The following is a 20,185-nucleotide window of genomic DNA, read 5'->3' on the forward strand; positions in this document are numbered from 1 at the left end:
CACCATTGATGCACAAGGCTTACTCAAGTATGTTGAGAAATTTCAAGCAGTAGTGAGTGCCGCAAAGCCAAAGGACATGACACAATTGCTGTACGTTTTAAAATTTATCAACTTCTGTAGCAGGTTCCTGCCAAACCTTGCCACTGTGCTCCACCCCTTGAAATCATTACTACAGATCGGGAAGAAATGGCAATGGACAAAACAGTGTGAGGTGGCTTTCCAACAAGTAAGGCCAAAAAACATGACAGCAAAATTAGGCCATTCAGCCCATCGAGTCTGCTCTGCACACTCAACCCTATTCTCCTGCCTTCTCCCCATAATCTTTCTCACCCTGACTATTCAAGAGCCTATCAACCTTCACCTTGAGTACACCCAGTGACCTGGCCTTCACAGCTGCCTGTGGCAATGAATTCCAGAGATTCACCATCCTCTGGCTAAAGAAATTCCTCCTCATCTCTGTTCTAAATGGATGTCCCTCTATTTTGAGTCTGTGCCCTCTGGTCCTAAACTCCCCCACCAAAGGAAGCATCCTATTCACACCCACTCTATCTAGGCATTTCAGCAGATAGGTTTCAACGAGATTTCACCCCCCCCCCCCCCCCAACATTCTTCTCAATTCCTAGAGTCTTCTCAGGCCTAGAGTCTTCAATCACTGCTCATATGTTAACCCTTTCATTCCTGGAATCATTCTCATGAACTTCCTGTGAACTCTTTACAATGTCAGCGCATCCTTTCTTAAATAAGGGTCCAAAATCTGTTCACAGTACTCTAAGTGAGGCCTCATCAGAACCTTAGCATTGCATTCGCCTTTCTCACCACTGATTCAACCTGCAAATTAACCTTTAGCGAATCTTACTCGGGACTCTCAAATCCCTTTGCACCTCAGAGTTTTCTCCTCATTTAGAAAATAGTCTAAGCATTTATGCATTTTACCTAAATGCATGACAATACACTTCCCTACACTATACTCCATCTACCACTTTTTTTGCCCATTCTCCTAATCTATCTTAAGTCCTTCTGCAACTTCTTTGCTTCAACACTACCTGCCCTTCCAGCTGTCTTTGTATCATCTGTAAAGTTGGTCACAAAGCCATCAATTTCATCATCCAAATTGTTGGCATACAACTTGAAAAGAAGCAGTCCCCAGACAGCCCCCATGGAGCACCACCAGTCATTGGCAGACAACCCGAAAAGAATCCCTTTATTCCCAAACTTTGCCTCCTGCCAATCAGCCAGTGTTCTATCCATGCTAATATCTCGCCTGTAATACCCTGGGCTCTTACCTTGTTCAGTAGCCTCATGTGCAGCACCCTTTCAAAGGCCTTCTGAAAATGCAAGTACACACCATCCACCAATTCTCCTTTGTCTCTCCTGCTTGTTATTTCTTCAAAGGATAAAGGAAACGGTGATGTCAGATTCTGTACTCATGCATTATGTTCCACATTGTCCAGTGAAGCTTGCCTGTGAAGCCTTGCGTTGTGGTCTAGGTGCAGTCGTGGCACATGTTATGAATGGTGGAAATGAATGCCCCATAGCCTTTGCATCACGTTCTCCTACTACTGCAGAGAAAAATTACGCACAGAGAGGGCTTGAGTCTGGTTTGAGGTGCAAAGCGTTTTTGTACTTGTATGGGAGAGACTTCATCCTCATTACTGATCATCAACCATGAGGGTCCATTTTCAATCCACAGAAGGGTGTTCCACTACTGGCAGCAACACAAATGCAGAGAATGGCTCTTTTTCTTGGAGGCCACAATTCTAAGATCGAGTTCAAGAGGACAACTCATGGAAATGCTGATGGATTATCCCATTCACCCTTGGAAAATGAAATACCTGAAGAAATTTACAAAAGAGGATCCTCCTCTTGATATATTCCCTTCTATGCAAATTAGAAGTCTCCCTAGTACAGCGTAGATGATCCAGAGGGAAACCAGACAAGGTCCCCTTCTGTCTCAGTGGTACATAGCGACCCAAAATGGCTGGAATGTGCAGCAGAAATTCCAGTTTACTCATTTTTACCATTGGCAGGATGAACTTGCCCTTCACAGGGGTTGCTTTTATGTGGGGTTTGAGAGTTGTTGTACCATCCAAGCTGAGAGCTAAAATGTTGGAGGAGCTACATGCTGGTCATCTAAGCGTGGTCAAAATGAAGGTGTTGGCTCAAAGTGGTCCGGTGGGCTGGGATACAACACCAGCTTGAGTGACTTGCCATGCATTTTTCAGGATGCTAACATATTTAGAAGATGCCAAAATCAGTACCCCTCCATCTCTGGGATTACCCTGACAGAGGATTCATGTAGATTTTGCTGGACCATTCATGGACACAAATGTCTTGGTAGTAGTAGGTACAGCAAGAGTGGCCAGAAGTGTTCCCAATAGCCTCCACTACACTCTCAAACACTGTTGACGTGTTGAGAAGACTCTTCTCCAGGATTGGTGTTTCAGAAGGCTTGATCAGTGATCATGGATCACAGTTTGTTGTGGAGCAGCTTCAGTCATTCCTGAATGGTATAAGACATTACATCTGCACAGTACCACCCAGCTACAAATGGATTGGCAGAAAGGTTTGTTCAGGTTCTAAAGAATGCACTGAGAGCAATGTCAGCAGAACACACTACGCAGACACTGAATCAGAAACTTGACTATTTCCTCCTCGCATATGGCAATGCAGTTCACTCCACAACCAACAACTCACCAGCTATGAGTCATGGGTCATTCCTTGCGCTCACACTTAGATCTGCTGAAACCCAATGTCAGAAGCAATGTGCAGGACAAATAGCTGAGACAAGTTGAGGGCTCCCCCAACAAGAAATTTCAATGTTTCATTCCTGGAAAAGCGAGGGGCTACAGAGATGACCGAAAGTGGGTACTTAGAAAGATTGAGGACAGAGATGGACCACTTTCCTACACAGTGGAGATTGTGTCTGATGTCAGCTGGAGACGTCACATCAATCATTTGAGGAGAGCAGACTCAATTGCTAGAGAAGAACACTTTCAGAACCATTTCCTTTAGTCCCAGAGTAATCTACAACCACCACAGAGAAGGCCCCAGAGCAGCAATTAAATCCTTAGGCCTGAATAGGGCAATTTAAAATTTATTATGATGTGGATATCTATATAGTAGATTTATTATAATACATATTTATTTTTTGTTGTAATATATATTTATTTTTTTGTTTTGTGTTTGTGTATCTATGTGAGTGTATACGTGTACAAGTTGAGATGCATTCTGAGTTGGAATTTATGGCTAAGTAGGCAGGAGTGTCCTGCATTTCATAATCCTGTAATATTTGAGTAATATTGTATTTGTATTGTTTGATTAAGCATCCATTGTTTAAATAATTAATCATGGGTTATAAGTAAAAGTATGTGAATGGCTACGTCATTATGCCACTGTGTCATAAATGCGCTCCTTACTCAAGTAAACCAAAGTACACTTGCTTCTCCTGACTCCGTGTTTTTATTTCAATTAGTTTTATGTTATGGAGTTATATAACATAACAAGCCCGTATTCAAGTAATGTTATATGCAAAAAGTTTCCAGAATAATACAAAGAATTGTATCCACTAAAGGATGCACTGAACAATTGCATACACAAAGGTAATTATATAAAATACAAGCAGGCATACGGAATTCAAACTACAAAGAAAACAGTTAAACTGTCTAATCAACATAATATTCAATTAAAGTTGTTTGTAAATGGAAGGAGCCATGGTATCTTACATCTGTAATGCACCTCATCTTATAGATACAGAATGGCTTTAAATAGTAAAGGTTTGCTTTAAGTAGGCCTACCAAATCACCACATAAGACCCCCTGTTGAGTGGCCAATGTAAATGGGTGAAGTATTTCATTGTAAAACAGTTCAACAATGTACCAAGCTGAACATTGTGACAAAATATTACAATTAATATTTTATAGCATAAATATTGTTGAAGAACAATTGCCAGTGAAATGGACTGCACTTAAATGTGACTGCTAATCCTGAACATCCAATTCATTTTAGTATAGATTGGCTGTGAGATTCCATCATGATCAATTAGCAAATAACCAGGTGTTTTTTGGCATGCCAAAGCTGTCTGAAGAAGCAAGCGGTGCAAGTCTTGACGTCATCACTAATGCAATTCAGTGCCAGCATATTACTACACTAATTGAGCGCAGAGCTTCGGCATCTGTTAAAGAACACTCTTCATTAACAAATGGCATTGCCAGAAGTGTAAGTGTTGACCTTGTCTCTGGTGACAACTGCTGGAGAGGTTTGCAGTACAGGGAGCATGTTTCATGTTTCTTAGAGGTGAAACTCGACATCCTGATGGATCAGGCAAAGCACAGGAGACATGGTGTATGTGCTAGGAATAACAGGAGAAAACCTAGAATAGAATTAAAAAGTGGCAGCAGAGGTGCGTTCCATGGATAATTCACACTGCAATTAGGAGCACTTTTGCTGTGACCTTTGAAGATAAAACCCTGACTGAATTGCATCTTTCTTGTTCCTTTCAGACCTCAGCTCACACACACGTCTTTAACACAATGGGTAGCTATAGCTTCAGCTGCCCTCTAGCATCTTTCGGTAGTAATCTCAGCAACACAGGTATATGCACATAGAAAAAAAACTTTCCCTCTTGTTTTCAGGCTAAAGTTGCCCATCACAGGAGGGAGATCCCACCAATTACGAAAAAAACTCAAGGATCCCCTGCCAGATAGAGAATCAATGTGACGGAGGTTGTAATTATTGGCATGGCTGTAGACGTGATGGATATACCAGTTATGCAAAGATCTGCACCTTTACCACGTCCATCTTTCTAAGCACCAATTTTGTGCATCTTCCAATGAGGTGGCCACTTTGCCCGTCAATGCCATGTGTCACCAAAATATATATTTGCCATTTCAATTTGTAATTGTTCAGTAAGGAAAAACACTCACTTCCCATGTCTGGCACTCTTATACTTTTTAGACCATTCTTGGGACTTGGTAAGATCTATGAAGGGAGAACATACATGGAAAAGCTGATGCAGATCCATGTTGAAATACTTGCTGCCTTCTCGACCTGTCAGACAGTATGCAAAATAATTCAAATAGTTTGAGTGATCTGTCGCCAATCTCTTGCAAAGCTTCAACTGGAACCAGGAACATTTTTTCCAGCATACTTGGATATGTAGCATCAACTATGTATACTGACTCAGTAAAGAGAACCTTATCATGATGGTGTTCTCTGGGCAGAGCTTTCCAGTTACTAATGCTTGATTGTAGATCTGCCTGCAGACAGTCACAATTCTCTAATTAATAATGGGAGCATGACTCACAAACATTACAGGAGAGTACTGTCTGAAGCTTTAAGCTCTTCTTTCCAAGCTCCTTTGAGTTACTGGTATACCTGTCTAGCCTTCTCATGCCTGGGCTAACTCTCCAGCTAGTTCAGTGCATCAAAACAACTCATGCTGTGGCTTTAGAGCATAAGACCATAAGTCATAGGACCATAATTAGACTACTTACATTCTGTGATTCTCATACCGCTCTGTCATTCCATTATGTCTGATTTATTATCTCTCTCAACCCCTTTCTCCTGCATTCTCCCCATAAGCTTTGATGCCCTTATTAATCAAGAGCCTATCAGCCTTTGTTTTAAATATATCCAATGACTTGGCCACTATAGCTGTCTGTAGCAATGAATCCCAGTGAATTTTAGACAACCCCCTCTGAATCACCAGCTCTATTGTAGAATTCTTTGTAGAAATTCTTTGAGAACATGAGAAATAGAAGCAAAAGTAGACCATCCAGACCCTCATTTAATGATAGCTGATCTTTTATCTCTGTAGTACTTTCCCTGCCCTAGCCCCATGACCCTATGATTTCTTTAGTATATAAAAAAAATCAGTCTGTCCAAATTTCCCTTTAAATTATGCAGTTGCAGTTAAAGGAGTACGATGAAGACATTCTTCACAATCGGTGAATATTGATTTGTTTAGAACAAATAAAAGTGGCCAAATTTCAACTGGTAGTTTTTCAAACATAAATTGCATTAATGTTGCATTAAAATTTATGTCAATCTTCATGCATCCAAAGTGTTAGACATCTGAAGCACGTTGGTGTATAACACGACTGATCATCTTGATATGGGCCAAATTTCTCCAACTTCAGTTTTGTAATTTACTCTGAAAAGCAATGATTTTCATTTGTGGAGGCTAAAAAAAAATAGCACTGCATCAGTGGGTGTTTGTTTCTTAACTGTGGGGTCAGGGGCGAAAGAGGGGAGAAGCTGTATTAATAACTAAAGCATTCAAGCCAGACAAATTGAGCAGAGGATGTGGGAAGTAAAAAAGACAGAAACTACCATACTATAAATTCATAAGTAGTTGCAAATGAAAAGCAATTTATGAGAAAAACATTTAATTACTTTTGATGGACCATATTAAATTAATTATTCCAGTTTAATAAGTGTGAACAGAAATGTTAAAAAAAAAAGGCTAGGAAAGTTTAATTCCCAATCAGAGGAAATTTGGAGACATAATTTCACTTTTTTTCTGCACCATGCCTCTGAAAATAGTTTGGCTAAACCAAATCACTGGATTTGATTCATGACCATTGGCTTGATGTATTTTTGTACATCAGAACAATTAGTAGCCCTGATGTCTAACTACCTGTACCTCTGTATGATGAGCCACTTGCCTGATCTGTGCCACCCACCAACTGCAAAATCTTGCCATGTAACCTAATCCCTGTCCCTGCTCAACTGGTATTCAATCTAAGCACTTTCCTGAAAATGTACAATGATAAGAGCTTCAGGAGCTACTCAGTCCTGCTGCACTATACGGTTTGATACAGTTTCTTCAAATCCACTTTCCTGCCATCTCCCGGTAACCCTCAACTCCCTTACTATTTGAAAATCTATATATATCACAGTTTTAAATCATTTAAGGATTCAGCTTTTCTCAGCTTTCTGGGGGCTCCAAATATTCACAACCCTTTGAGAGAAGAATCTTTTCCACATTATAGTCTTAAATGGTTGTAATCATAATCTGAACTATAACAGAGTGCAGAATAAAGTGTTACCTTACAATGAAAGTGCAGTGTAGATAAACAGTGAGGTGCAAGATCACAATGAGGTAGATTGTGAGGTCAGGAATCCACCTTTTTTATACTAGGGGATCATTCAATAGTCTTATAACAGCAGGATGGAAACTATCTTTGAGCCTGTTGGTGTGGAGTCTCAGGCCTTTATCTTCTGCCCAATGGGAGAGTGGAGAAGAAAGAATGTCCTGGGTGGGTGAGATTGTTGCCGGGCAGTGAGAAGTGTTACTGAGGCAGTGAGAAGTGTAGTTCACCAAAGGGAAGCTGGTCTCCGTGAAATGCTGAGCTGTATCCACAACTCTCTGCAGCTTCTTGCCTTCACGTGTGGAGCACTTGCCTTACCAAACCATGCCGCATTCAGCTTAGATGGTTTCTATGGAGCATCAATAAAAATTGGTGAGGATCAAAGGGGACATGCAAATTTCTTTAGCCTCCTAAGGAAATAGAATTGTGAGTGAGGTTCCTTGATGTAACTTCAATGTGGTTGGACCACAAGAGACTATTAGTGATGGTCACTCCTATGAACTTGAAACTTCAACACTCTCAATCTCAACACTTGATATAAACAAGAGCATGCACACCACAAACCCCTCCTGAAGTCAATGATCAGTTCTTTTGTCTTGCTAACATTACGGGAAAGATTGTTGTCATGGCACCATATCACTAATCTCTCTGTCTCCTTCCTGTATGCTGACTCATTGCTTTTTAATAGACAGCTCACTACACAGCCTTGTGGGTTGCTAGTGTTGAGGGTAATTGTAGTAGAAGTGTTGCTTGCCTATTGATACTCTTTGTGGTCTGTAGGTCAGGAAGTCAGGGATCCAGTTACAAAAGGAGGTGTTGAGTTCTAGGTTTAGGAGATTGGAGATGAGTTTGGATGGCTTTATAGTATTGAAGATGGAGCTTTAGTCTAATGTAGGTGTCTTCACTGTCTAGAGATGTAGGGCTAGGGAGATGATGTCCGCTGTAGACCTGATTCAGCGCAAGGCAAGTTGCAGTAGTTCGAGGTTCTCTAGGAGGTTGGAGATAATGCATGCCATGACTAGCCTCTCAAAGCTCTTCATGATGATGGATGTCAGAGCTGGTGGGCAGTGGTCCTTAAGGCATATTACTTGTTTTTCTTGGGTACTAGAATGATAGTAGTCTTCTTAAAGCAGGAGAGAATTTCAGAACAAAGCAGTGGGAACCTCAAACTGAAGCAGGAAGTAAAAAATACCTGCATATGATCTAATGTCATGGCTAGATTTATAAGCTGGGCCAGATGCTTTAACAGATTCACTCTCTGGAAGACTGATCTTATTTCCACATTGGTGACTGTGGTTCAGGTGTGTTGCTGGTGACATTTCAATCCCCTTCTGTTCAAAATGAGCATAGAAATCATTAAGCTCATTGGGAATGGGATGTGCTATTGTCAGTGATGTTGCCTGATTTTGTTTGTAGCCCGTTATAGTATCTAAGTACTGTTCTAACTGATGGCTGGTCTGGGACTATATTTTGGACTTGTATTGTCTCTTAGCATCCTTGATAGCTTTACAGAGGTGATATTTCAATTTCAAAGGTCAAGGTCACCTGATTTGAACACTGCTGTGCTAGACTTCAGTGGAATTTCTGGTTCAAAGTAAGTTCATTACTTTGTGCGTATATGTCACCATAAACAAGCCTGATATCTGTTTTCTTGCGGGCATACACAGTAAATCCAAGAAACACGGTAGAATCAATGAGAGACTGCACCCAACAGAATGGACAAACAACCAATGTGCAAAAGATAACAAACTGTACAAATACAAAAGGGAAAAAAATTATTAATAAATAAGCAATAAATATCGAGAGCATGAGGTGAAGAGTCATTGAAAATGAGTCCATAGATTGAGGGAACAGTTTAGTGGTGGGGTTAGTGAAGTTATCCTCTTTGGGGGTTCAAGATCCTGATGATTAAGCGGTAATAACTGTTCCTGACCCTGGTGGTGTGGATCCTGAGGCTCTTGTACCTTCTTCCTGATGGCAGCAGCGAGAAGAGAGCATGGCCTGGGTGTTGGGTGACCTTGATGATGGATACTGCTTTCTGCTACAACGCTCTATGTAGATGTGCTCACTGGTGGGGAGGGCTTTGTGTACGATATCATTTGTGTCCATCACTTTTTGTAGGCTTTTCTATTTAAGAGCATTAGTGTTTCCGTACCAGGCCACAATGCAACTCATCAAAGTACTCTCCTCTGTACACCTATAGGAGTTCGTCAAAGTTTGAGATGTCATGCTGTGTCATTTAAGTGTGATTCTAGTCTTTGGAGAGTTCTCCCTAATTCCCACTGTGTTGTATTTTACTTGTACTTTACAAATTTCTAAGGAAGTGGAGGCACTGCTGTGCTTTCTTCGTAATTGCATCTACGTGCTGGATGGATCCTCCAAAATGATAACACCGGGGAATGTAAAGTTGCTGACCTTTTCTTCCTCTGATCCCCCACTGAGGACTGGCTCTTGGACCTCTGTTTTCCTCGTCCTGATTGAGTAATCAGCTCCTTGCTGACATTGAGTGAGAGACAAGCTGTTATAGTCCATCCATCATTTCTGGTTTTGGAACATCTGGATTGTCAGACAGACTTGCTGATAAAGTCAGTGACAGTGATGTCGCACTCATGTAGAATCAGAATCAGGTTTATTATCACCGGCATGTGTTGTGAAATTTGATAACTTAGCAGCAGCAAGTCAAAGCAATACATAATATAGAGGATAAAAAAATCAATCAATTACAGTTTGTGTATATTGAATGGATTAAAAATCATGCAAAAACAGAAATAATTTATATATTAAAAAGTGAGGTAGTGTCCAAGGGTTCAATGTCCATTTAGAAATCGGATGGCAGAGGGGAAGAAGCTGTTCCTGAATCGCTGAGTGTGTGCCTTCAGGCTTCTGTACCTCCTACCTGATGGTAACAGTAAGAAAAGGGTGCTGGGGGTCCTTAATAATGGATGCTGCCTTTCTGAGACACCGCTCCTTTAAGATGTAAGCACAAAATACACTGCAGATGCTGGGGTCAAAGCAACACGCACAACATGCTAGACGAACTCAGCAGGTCATGCAGCATCCATGGAAATGAACAGTCAACGTTTCGGAACACACAACACGCTGGGTCTCAGCCGGAAATGTTGACTGTTCGTTTCCACGGATGCTGCCCGACCTGCTGAGTTCCTCCAGCGTGTTGTGTGCATTGCTCCTTTAAGATGACCTGGGTACTTTGTAGGGTAGTACCCAAGATGGAGCCAGCTAAATTCATGATTCTCTGCAGCTTTTCTCAGTCCTGTGCAGTAACCACTACGCCCCCATACCAGACAGTGATGAAGCCTGTCAGAGTGCTCTCCAAGGCGCATCTATCGAAGTTTTTGAATGTTTTTGTTGACATACCAGATCTCTTCAAACTACAAAAGAAGTATAGTTACTGTCTTGCCTTCTTTATAGCTGCATCGATATGTTGGGACCAGGTTAGGTCCTCAGAGATCTTGGCACCCGGGGTTTGAAACTGCTCACTCTCTCCACTTCTGATCCCACTATGACGACTGGTATGTGTTCTTTCATCTTAACCTTCCTGAAGTTCACAATCAGCTCTTTCATCTTATTGACGTTGAGTGCAAGGTTGCTGAAGCAACATCACTCCATTAGTTGGTATATCTCGCTCCTGTACACCCACTCTGAGATTCTGTCAACAATGGTTGTATCATCAACAAGCTTATAGCTGGTATTTGAGCTATGCCTTGCCACACAGTCATGGGCATAGAGAGGGTAGAGCAGTGGGCTAAGCACACACCCCTGCGGTGCACCAGTGTTGATCGTCAGCGAGGAGGAAATGTAGGCTGAGTGCTAAGTCTTTGAGTATGGTCCGGTCTACCAACTCAAAGCAGTGACATAGAACTTTATCTATTTCCTGAGATCAGCATTGTACTGGATTCTCATGTTTCATCTTGTTTGTATGCAGGAAGAAAGAGCACAGCCTGGTGGTCTGAATTTAAGTGCAGTTCTAGTCTTTGGAGAGTTCTCCCTAATTCCCACCAAATTGAATTTTACTTGGTACTTTGCTGTACTTTTATGCATTAACTTGCTGTACTTTGTCTTGGTGTTGAGATTATTTACTCTAACCTCAACTCTGAAATTCTGCTCTTTTGTCCAATTTTGAATCAAAATGGAAATTATAGAAGCTAAACTAAATATTACTGGATAGCTCTTTGGTGATTAAGTGCTACTACATTATATTTCTTGAGGTTTATCTTTTAAAAGCAGTGAACAAGTAAATTGTTCAGAAGTTGTAAGTGTTAAAAAAAGTTTTGTGTTTTTGTTTTTAGGTTCTACTGAATGATGGAGAGCCTGAGCCTGCAGGCAGTAACCCTTACAGATGGTTCTACAGCCTACATCCAACATACACTGAAAGGTGAGCACCCAATAATGAACTAAAATTAAAAGAAATCATTCAAGCATGAAGCACAGAGACATGGCGGGACAGAGTTTTGAATCCTTGCTCCACCAAGTTGTTAATGTGAGGCAGTGGGAGACTAGAAAAAATCAGAAGTGTTACCTTTGACCCTTTGGTTAAATTGGAAGAAACTTGGAGACCATTTATTCAATGCTTTCATATGATGTAACTTGACCTTTTCCGAATCCTTTTTATTATCCTTAGTTATTTGGACAGAGGAGTGAGTTATTGACATTATTGATCGTATCTGATGTAATACAATAGCCCAGCTTTATTTTGTTTAGTTTAATTTTTGTTTTGATTTCTAATTTGGGTTTTTTTAAAAAAATTTTTTCTATAATATTTAATCACGTCAAGAGTTTGGGAGGCTTAGTACATTTGTGTTATCTATAGCTTATACTGGTACATACTGTTTACCAACAATGTATTCCCAATCTCTCTGTGTTACTGTTGTTGTTATGCCTATCTATTTGAAAATTAATAAAAAGATTTAAAAAGAAAGGATACATGGTTAAGGAACCTCATGGAAAGCAGCTTACCGTAAAGCTGATTAGATCAATATTTAATTCCTATCAATAATTAGCTCTTAATCTGAATAGCTTGTTAGATTAGAGATCCATTAAGATTCTATCACACTAGTGGGTCAGTAGTCAATAATGGTGCAAACCATATAAATAAGGGAAAGTTTTGTAGCCACCTGGTCACCAGAAACTTACCATACCTCTAGAAGTGAAAAGTACACACAGAGGAAAACAACATTTACAGTACATGTAAAAGCTATATATTTTCCAAATACATATCACTAGTTACATTTATGTTGCATTATAGGAAGGAATGGAAGTCTAAAGCAAAGTTTGAAAATGCTGGAAATACTCAGCAGTCAGGCCTGGTGTGGGGAGAGAATGGGTCTGAAGAATGGATCCCAGCATGAAATGTTGATGCTGTTTCTCTTATTGTTAATGAAAGTCTAATCTGCTTATTATTTCCAGCATTTTTTGTTTTTGTTCTACTTACATTGGGGTTTAGACTCTGGAGACAAGCATTAATCCAAATTCTTACATTTTTGATATGCTTAATCTAAAATGTATCAGCAGATATTGTATATTATAGGCTGCATATAATAAAAACTATATTGTGCAATGTTAATAATTTTATTAGTGAGACTGAAATTATTTCATCTGAAATTCAATAAAGCAGCAATTTCTGCAAAAATAAAAGTGTACATAAACACATTTGGTATTCATGTTGTATAATCTAACTTCAGTGTATCAGTGCTGAGTGCTTATCTTCCAGTTTTTTAACATCCTTTTAATGTACAAATATATTTAACAGATGCAAAGTTGGTTGAGGGGCAAACCATTCAGCTGGAGGATGGCACAACAGCCTACATCCAACAAGTTACAGTGCAAAAAGGTAATTATAGACAGGACCTCTGTTAATACTAAATAATAGCCATTCTATCCCCCTTGGTTCAGTCCCTTCACACCTGCATCCATGACACTTCACGTGCTTTTGATCTTTTCAACAAACTGTCCACTGATATCTTTTATAAGCTTACTAATTCCCACAGCTATCTTTCCACCCTGTCTCCCATAAAAATGCTAGTCTCTTTACTCAATTCCTTCATCTCCACCGCATTTGTTCCTCTTAAGGGCATCAGATATGTCCTCCTCCTCCAAAGAACAGGGTCTACCTTCCTCCATCATTAACGCTACCCTTATCCCCATCTCTCCATTTCCTTGACATCCATCACAAGTATCATGCCACCTTAACAGGTATAAAGTTCCTTGTATCTCACCTACCCCCCAAGCGTCTCCGCATCAAACACATCATTCACCACAACCTCTGCCATCTTCAATGGGATCCTACCACCAAACCCATCTTTACCTCCCCACCCCCCACTCTCTGCCTTCTGCAGGGATTGTTCCTTCTGTGATTCCCTCGGCAATTTGTTCCTCTCCACCAATCTTCCTCATACCCCTGCAAGCAACAGAGATGACATACTTGCCCATTCACCTCATCACTCAACTCCATTCAGGGCTCCAAACAGTCCTTCCAGGTGAGTCAACACTTCACCTGTAAACCTGTACGTCTACTGTATTGGGTGCTCCTGATGCAGCCTCCTCCAGATTGGTGAGACCTGACGTAAAGTAGGGAAATGTTGAGCATCTCCACTCCATCGGCAAAAAGCAGAATTTCCCAGTAGAAAATCATTTTAATTTCTATCCCCAATGCCGTTCTGACATGTTGGTCCATGGCCTCTTCTTCTACTACAATGAAGCCACTCTCAGGGTGGAGGAAGAACATCTCCTATTCCATCTAGGTAGTCTCTAACCTGATGGCATGAACTTTAGTCTCTCTTTCTGGTAATTTTTTGTCTCTACACTTCCCTCTTCTTCTATCCCTCACTCTGGCCTCTTAACTCATTGCCTCACCTGCCTATTACCTCCCCCTGTTTCCCCTCCTCCTTCCCTTTCTTCCATGGTCCACTCTCCTCTCCTATCAAATTCCCTCCTTCTCCAGCCCTTTGCCTTTTGTACTATTCACCCCCCAGTTTCTTACTTCGTCCCCCTCCTTCCCCTACTCACCTGGCTTCACCTATCACCTCTTAGCTTGTCTTCTCACCTTTTATTCTGGCATCTTTCCCTGTCCTTTACAGTCTCAGCCCAAAACAGACTGTTTATCCATTTCCGTGGCTGCTGTGTGTTGCAGAGGAACAGGCTATCTGCCCAGCCTTTAACTGAAGTCAGGAGATGCAGGGTGGCGGTGGAGATTAGAATTGTTCAATTGGTACTTCTGAAACTGTAAGCTAGATGCCAGTTTCAAAGATGTTTAAACTTGAAATTTTACCTTTTTTTCTATATTCAGGTGCTGCCTAACCTTTTGAATACTTTCAGCATCTTGTGTTTTTATGTCAGATTTACAGTAATTTTTTAAGTTAATCTTTATTGATTTTGATGTAACATTTCAGGTGACTCTGTCCCATTTGAAGATGGACAGGCTATACAACTGGAAGATGGCAGCACTGCATACATTCATCACACTCCTAAAGGTCAGTAACATCACAATAGAACACTCATCTCAGTAACATTACAATAAACATTCATCTCAGTAACATTACAGTAAAACACAGGAGAAGATACAAATATGCACATTTACTTATGTAGTTACAAAATTCAGGACTCAGAATTAAATAAAGTAGAAGTAATGAGGTCTTGCAGTTTCTGATCAGTTATTACAATCAGATAATTGAAGGTTCTGCATTTGATCTTTCTCACAATGAAAGCAGATTACAAAATACTGGAAGTGTAGGTAATTAAGAATTCAGCTGTATTTATTTTTGTAGTTTTAATATCTAATTATTGACAAATTATTTGATGTGCATGAAAGGACAGTGGTTCATGAACTTAGACAAACCAAAACAGAAAATGCAGGCAATAATCAATATGTTAAGAGGAAATAATCAATACTCCAGGACTATTTAGAACTGGAATAGAACTTGTATAGACCTTTAGAATTGGTCTAATAAGTGGATTTTGCTGATCTTTCATACACATTGAGTGGGTTTTACAATTTGTGATAGTTAGGTTTGCAGAGAAGTAAAAGATGAAAAACAGTTATTATAAGAACAAATTCTTCCTTCCACTCTACGCTCTTTTTATCAAAGCATCATCTCATATGTCATTATACAGCTGGTCCCTAGTATGTTGTCATGAGATATAATGGAACATAAAGCACCCCGCATTTTTAACGTATTATTAGGAAAGATTGTCATTAGTTTCTTGGCAGTAGAATATTTCATCATCAATTTATTGGGTTAATAAAAAACAAGGGCATTTTTAAGTTGGTCTAAAAGAGGCAGTTGATAATTGTTTTCTGTCTATCCAAATTCTGTACTTTTTTACTTAAAGCTATAATGCTTGTAAGTTTTGGGGTACTTAGTGATTTTCTCACATTATGACAGTCCCAGTCCCAGCATATGGAAGTAATTGATTAACTGAATTGTTTTGAGGCATTCTGAAACTGTGAAGGACAGAATGCATGCTTCTGTTTTGTTCAAAGAGTTGATTCTCATATGCAGAAGTCCATGTATGCACAGGTGCAAAGAAAAACGTACTTGGAGGCACATGGCATCATATAAGCAGCATTCACAAGAAAAACACAAACATAACTTTTTTCTAAAAAAAATGTAAAAGAACACGTAAGAAGGAAGTCAGGAGGATGAAAAGAAGGTATGAGGGTTCTACATACAGTATATATTAAGAGCAAATGGATAGCAAAGGACACTACTGTAGCATAGCGGTTAGTGCGACACTATTACAGCTCGGGTGTTCCGAAGTTCGATTCCGGTGCCATTTTGTAAGGAGTCTCTGTACATCCTTCCTGTGAAATACATGACTTTTCTCTTGGTCCTCAGGTTTCCTCCCACAGTTTTAAGACATACCGGGTAGGTTAATTGGTCATTTTAAATTGTCCTGTGATTAGGTTAGAGTTAAACTGGTTTGTCCAGGGTTGCTAGGGTGGCCTGACTCGAAGGACCGAACGTGCCTACTCAGGGCTATTTATTTAAATATAAATAAATAAAGGACAAAATTGCTCCTCTTGAAGATCAAAGTGAACTTCCTGTATGGAGCCGGAAGTGATGGGGGATATCTGCATTTGTATTTACTCAGGAGATGGACAGAGAAGCTATAGAAGTGAGTCAAAACAGCAGAGAGGTCATGTTTTGTATACAGATTGCAGACAAACCAATGTTTTCTGTTTTGAGGCAAATTAGTATGGATAAATCGCTAGGGCCTAACAAGGTGTTCCTTGAACCTTGTGGGAGGCAAGTACATAAATTGCAAGGGCTCCAACAGAGATATTTAAAATGTGCAGAGCAACAGGTGAGATGCCGGAGGATTGGAGTATTGCTAATGCTGTTCCTTTGTGTAAACAAGGCTCTAAAAGTAAGCAATAGAATTAACTTGCCCTCTACTGAACCTGACATCAGTAGAGGATAAGATATTGGAAGGTTTTCTCAGGTATCAGATATATAAGTATTCGGCTAGACAGGGACTGATTAGGGATGGTCAGCATAGCTTTATGTGTGGTAGGTCATGTTTGAAAAATCTTAGAGTGTTTTGAGGAAGTTACCAGGGAAGTTGATGAAGGCGAAGCAGAGGGTGTTGTCTACATGGACTTCAGCAATTCCTTTGGCAACATGTCGCACGGGAGGTTGGTCCAGAAGATTCAGTTGCTTGGTGTTCAGGATGAGGTGGTAATTGGATTGGACATTGGCTTTTCGGAAGAAACCAGAGAATATTAGTGGGTGGTTGCCTCTTGACCGGAAACCTGTGACGAGCGGTGTGCTGAAGGAATTGGTGCTGGGTCTGTTGTTGTTTGTCATCTGAATTATAAAAAAGTAAACTAGAACAGCAAATCTGTGGATGACACCAAGAATGGGGTGTGGTGGACAGGAGGAAGGCTATCAAAGCTTGCAGTGGTAAATGGACCAGCTGGAAAATTGGCAGATGGAATTTAATGCTGACACGTGTGAGGAGTTGCACTTTGGGAGGACAATCCAGGGAGTACTTACACGGTGAATGGTAGGGCACAGGGAAGTGCAGTAGAACAGAGGGATATGGGAATACAGGTCCATAATTCTTTGAAAGTGGCGTCATGTTAGATAAGATCGTCAAGAGATTTCGATACATTGGCCTTCATAAATTGAAGTATTTTAACCAGGGCAGACTGAAAAAATCACTGATCAGCTATCATCAACAGATCACTTGCAATACCAGAGGAAACAACACACTGGACCATTGCTACACCACCATCAAGAATGCCTACCGTGCTATTCCACACCCTCACATTGGGAAGTCTGATCACCTGGCTGTATTTCTACTCCCTGAGTACAGGCAGAGACTGAAGACTGCAGCACCAGTAGTGAGGACCAAGAAGGTTTGGACAAGGGAAGCACAGGAGCGCCCACAGGACTGCTTTGAATCGGTGGACTGGACTGTATTCAGGGATTCATCTTTGAATCTGGATGAGTATGCTGCAGTTGTTACCAACTTCATTAAAACCTGTGTGGATGAGTGTGTGCCTACAAAGACTTACTGTACATTCCCAAACCAAAAGCCGTGGATGAACCAGGAGGTACATTGTATGCTGAAGGCTAGATCTGTGGCATTCAAGTCTAGCAACCCAGGCCTAGACCAGGAAACCAGGTATGACTTGCAGAGAGCTATTTCAAGGCTGAAGAGTCAAATTTGAATGAGGTTGGAGGTGACATCGGATGCATGGCAACTCTGGAAGGGTCTGAAAGACATTACTTCCAACAAAGCGAAACCCAATAGCATGAATGGCAGCAGATGAACTCAACACCTTCTATGCATACTTGGAAAGGGAGAACACAATAACAGCTGTGAAGATCCCTGCTGCACCTGATGACCCTGTGATCTCCATCTCAGAGGCCGTTGTTCGGCTGTCTTTAAAGAGAGTGAACTCTTGCAAGGTAGAAAGTCCCGATGGAGTACCTGGTAAGGCTCTGAAAACCTGTGACAACCAACTAGTGGGAGTATTCAAGGACATTTTCAACCCCTCACTGTTACGGGCTGAAGTTCCCATTTGCTTCAAAAAGGCCACTGTTATACCAGTGCCCAAGAAGAATAATGTGGACTGCCTTAATGATTATTGCCCGGTAGCACTCACATCGGCAGTGATGAAATATTTTGAGAGATTGATTATGACTAGACTGAACTCTTGCCTCAGCAGGGACCTGGATGCATTGCAATTTGCCTATCGCTACAATAAGTCAACAGTAGATACAATCTCAATGGCCCGCCATATAGCCTTAGACCACCTGGACAACACAAACACCTATGTCAAGATGCCGTTCATCGACATTTAATACCATCATTACCGCAATCCTGATTGAGAAGTTGCAGAACCTGGGCCTCTGTACCTCTCTCTGCAACTGGATCTTCGATTTCCTAAACAGAAGACCACAATCTGTGCGGATTGGTGATAACATATCCTCCTCACTGATGATCAACACTGGTGTACCTCAGGGATATGTGCTTAACCCACTGCTCTACTCTGTGTATACCCACGACTGTGTGGCTAGGCAGAGCTTAAATACCATCTACAAATTTGCTGATGATACAACCATTGTTGGTAGAATTTCAGGTAGTGATGAAAGGACGTACAGGAGTGAGATTATGCTGACTAGTGGAGTGGTGCTGCAGCAACAACCTGGCACTCAATGTCAGTAAGATGAAAGAGCTGATTGTAGACTTCAGGAAGGGTAAGATGAAGGAACACATACCAATCCTCATAGAGGGATCAGAAGTGGAGAGAGTGAACAGTTTCAAGTTCCTGGGTGTCAAGATCTCTGAGGACCTAACCTGGTCCCAATATATCAATGTAGTTATAAAGAAGGCAAGGCAGCAGCTATTCTTTATTAGGAGTCTGAAGAGATTTGGTATGTCAACAAATACACTCAAAAACTTCTGTAGATGTACCTTGGAGAGCATTCTGACAGGCTGCATCACTGTCTGGTATGGAGGGGCTACTACACAGGACTGAAAGAAGCTGCAGAGGGTTGTAAATTTAGTCAGCTCCATCTTGGGTAGAAAGCACCCAGGGCATCTTCAGGGAGCAGTGTCTCAGAAAGGCAGCATCCATTATTAAGGACCTCCAGCACCTAGGTCATGCCCTTTTCTCACTGTTACCATCAGGTAGGAGGTACAGAAGCCTGAAGGCACACACTCAGCAATTCAGGAACAGCTTCTTCCCCTGTGCTATCCGATTCCTAAATGGACATTGAATCTTTGGACACTACCTCAGTTTTTTAAAAAAGATATAGTATTTCTATCTTGCACATTTTTTAATCTATTCAATATATGTAATTGATTTACTTGTTTTTTATTATTTTTATTTTATTTATTTATTTTTTCTCTGTTAGATTGTGTATTGCATTGAACTGCTGCTGCTATGTTAACTAGTTTCCCGTTACATGCCGGTGATAATAAACCTGATTCTGATTCTTCTGAATGCAGGAGTTGGGATGTTATGTTGAAGTTGTATAAGATTTTATTTCCTTTTTTTTTCTCGGCAGCTCATGCGAGAGGAGTGTGTATTGGGTCAGAACCCCACGGAAGTCAGGAGAAGAAATAAAAGGAGCAGATTCAGAGAAGGCCAGTCATTTTGGACTGCACAGGCATGGGAATTTTTGGCATCAGAGGCCTAACCTCAGTTGCAAGTAAAAGGAGAGAAGGCTTAACTAGAGCAGTCATTGTCGGAGAGTACTAGTGATAGTGTGTGAAGGCTTTGGCTTAACAGGCTTCGGCAAGAACAGGTGAAAGCACAGTTAAGAAGAGGCAAGCCTTTTTCTTTATTTGGTATAGTTAGGATGGAGTGCTCCTCCTGTCAGATGTAGGAATTCGGGATGATTTCCTTGATGGATACAGCTGTGAAACGTGCACCCAACTTCAGCGTCTGGCTGACCGGATTAGGGAGTTGTAACTGGAGTTGAATGTACTCAGAGCCATTCGGGAGACCAAAGATATTGTAGATGAGACTTTTGAAGAGGAAGTCAGAGAACAGGCTTTGGACAGTAGATGGGTGAGAAGGATTCGGTGCAGGGTTCCCCTGTGGCTATTCCCCTCAGCAA

At 40.9% G+C, this 20,185-nt stretch overlaps 1 protein-coding gene across 4 annotated transcripts in view; it reads left to right on the top strand.

Annotated features, from left to right (window-relative positions):
- Positions 1–20,185, top strand: part of LOC132381226 (zinc finger protein 76-like) — a 97,303-nt gene that overhangs the window by 30,700 nt on the left and 46,418 nt on the right. For 3 of the 4 annotated variants that reach the window (XM_059950572.1, XM_059950575.1, XM_059950574.1), the window contains exons 2-4: positions 11,399–11,484; positions 12,859–12,939; positions 14,498–14,578. In XM_059950572.1, the coding sequence (XP_059806555.1) occupies positions 11,409–11,484; positions 12,859–12,939; positions 14,498–14,578 (238 nt within the window). In that variant the 5' untranslated portion in view covers positions 11,399–11,408. Of the gene's footprint in view, positions 1–10,520; positions 10,622–11,398; positions 11,485–12,858; positions 12,940–14,497; positions 14,579–20,185 lie in introns of all 4 variants that reach the window. The other variant, XM_059950573.1, reaches the window with a different exon arrangement.

Source organism: Hypanus sabinus, chromosome 25 (genome assembly GCF_030144855.1).
Source record: "Hypanus sabinus isolate sHypSab1 chromosome 25, sHypSab1.hap1, whole genome shotgun sequence".
NCBI classification, from domain to species: domain Eukaryota; kingdom Metazoa; phylum Chordata; class Chondrichthyes; order Myliobatiformes; family Dasyatidae; genus Hypanus; species Hypanus sabinus.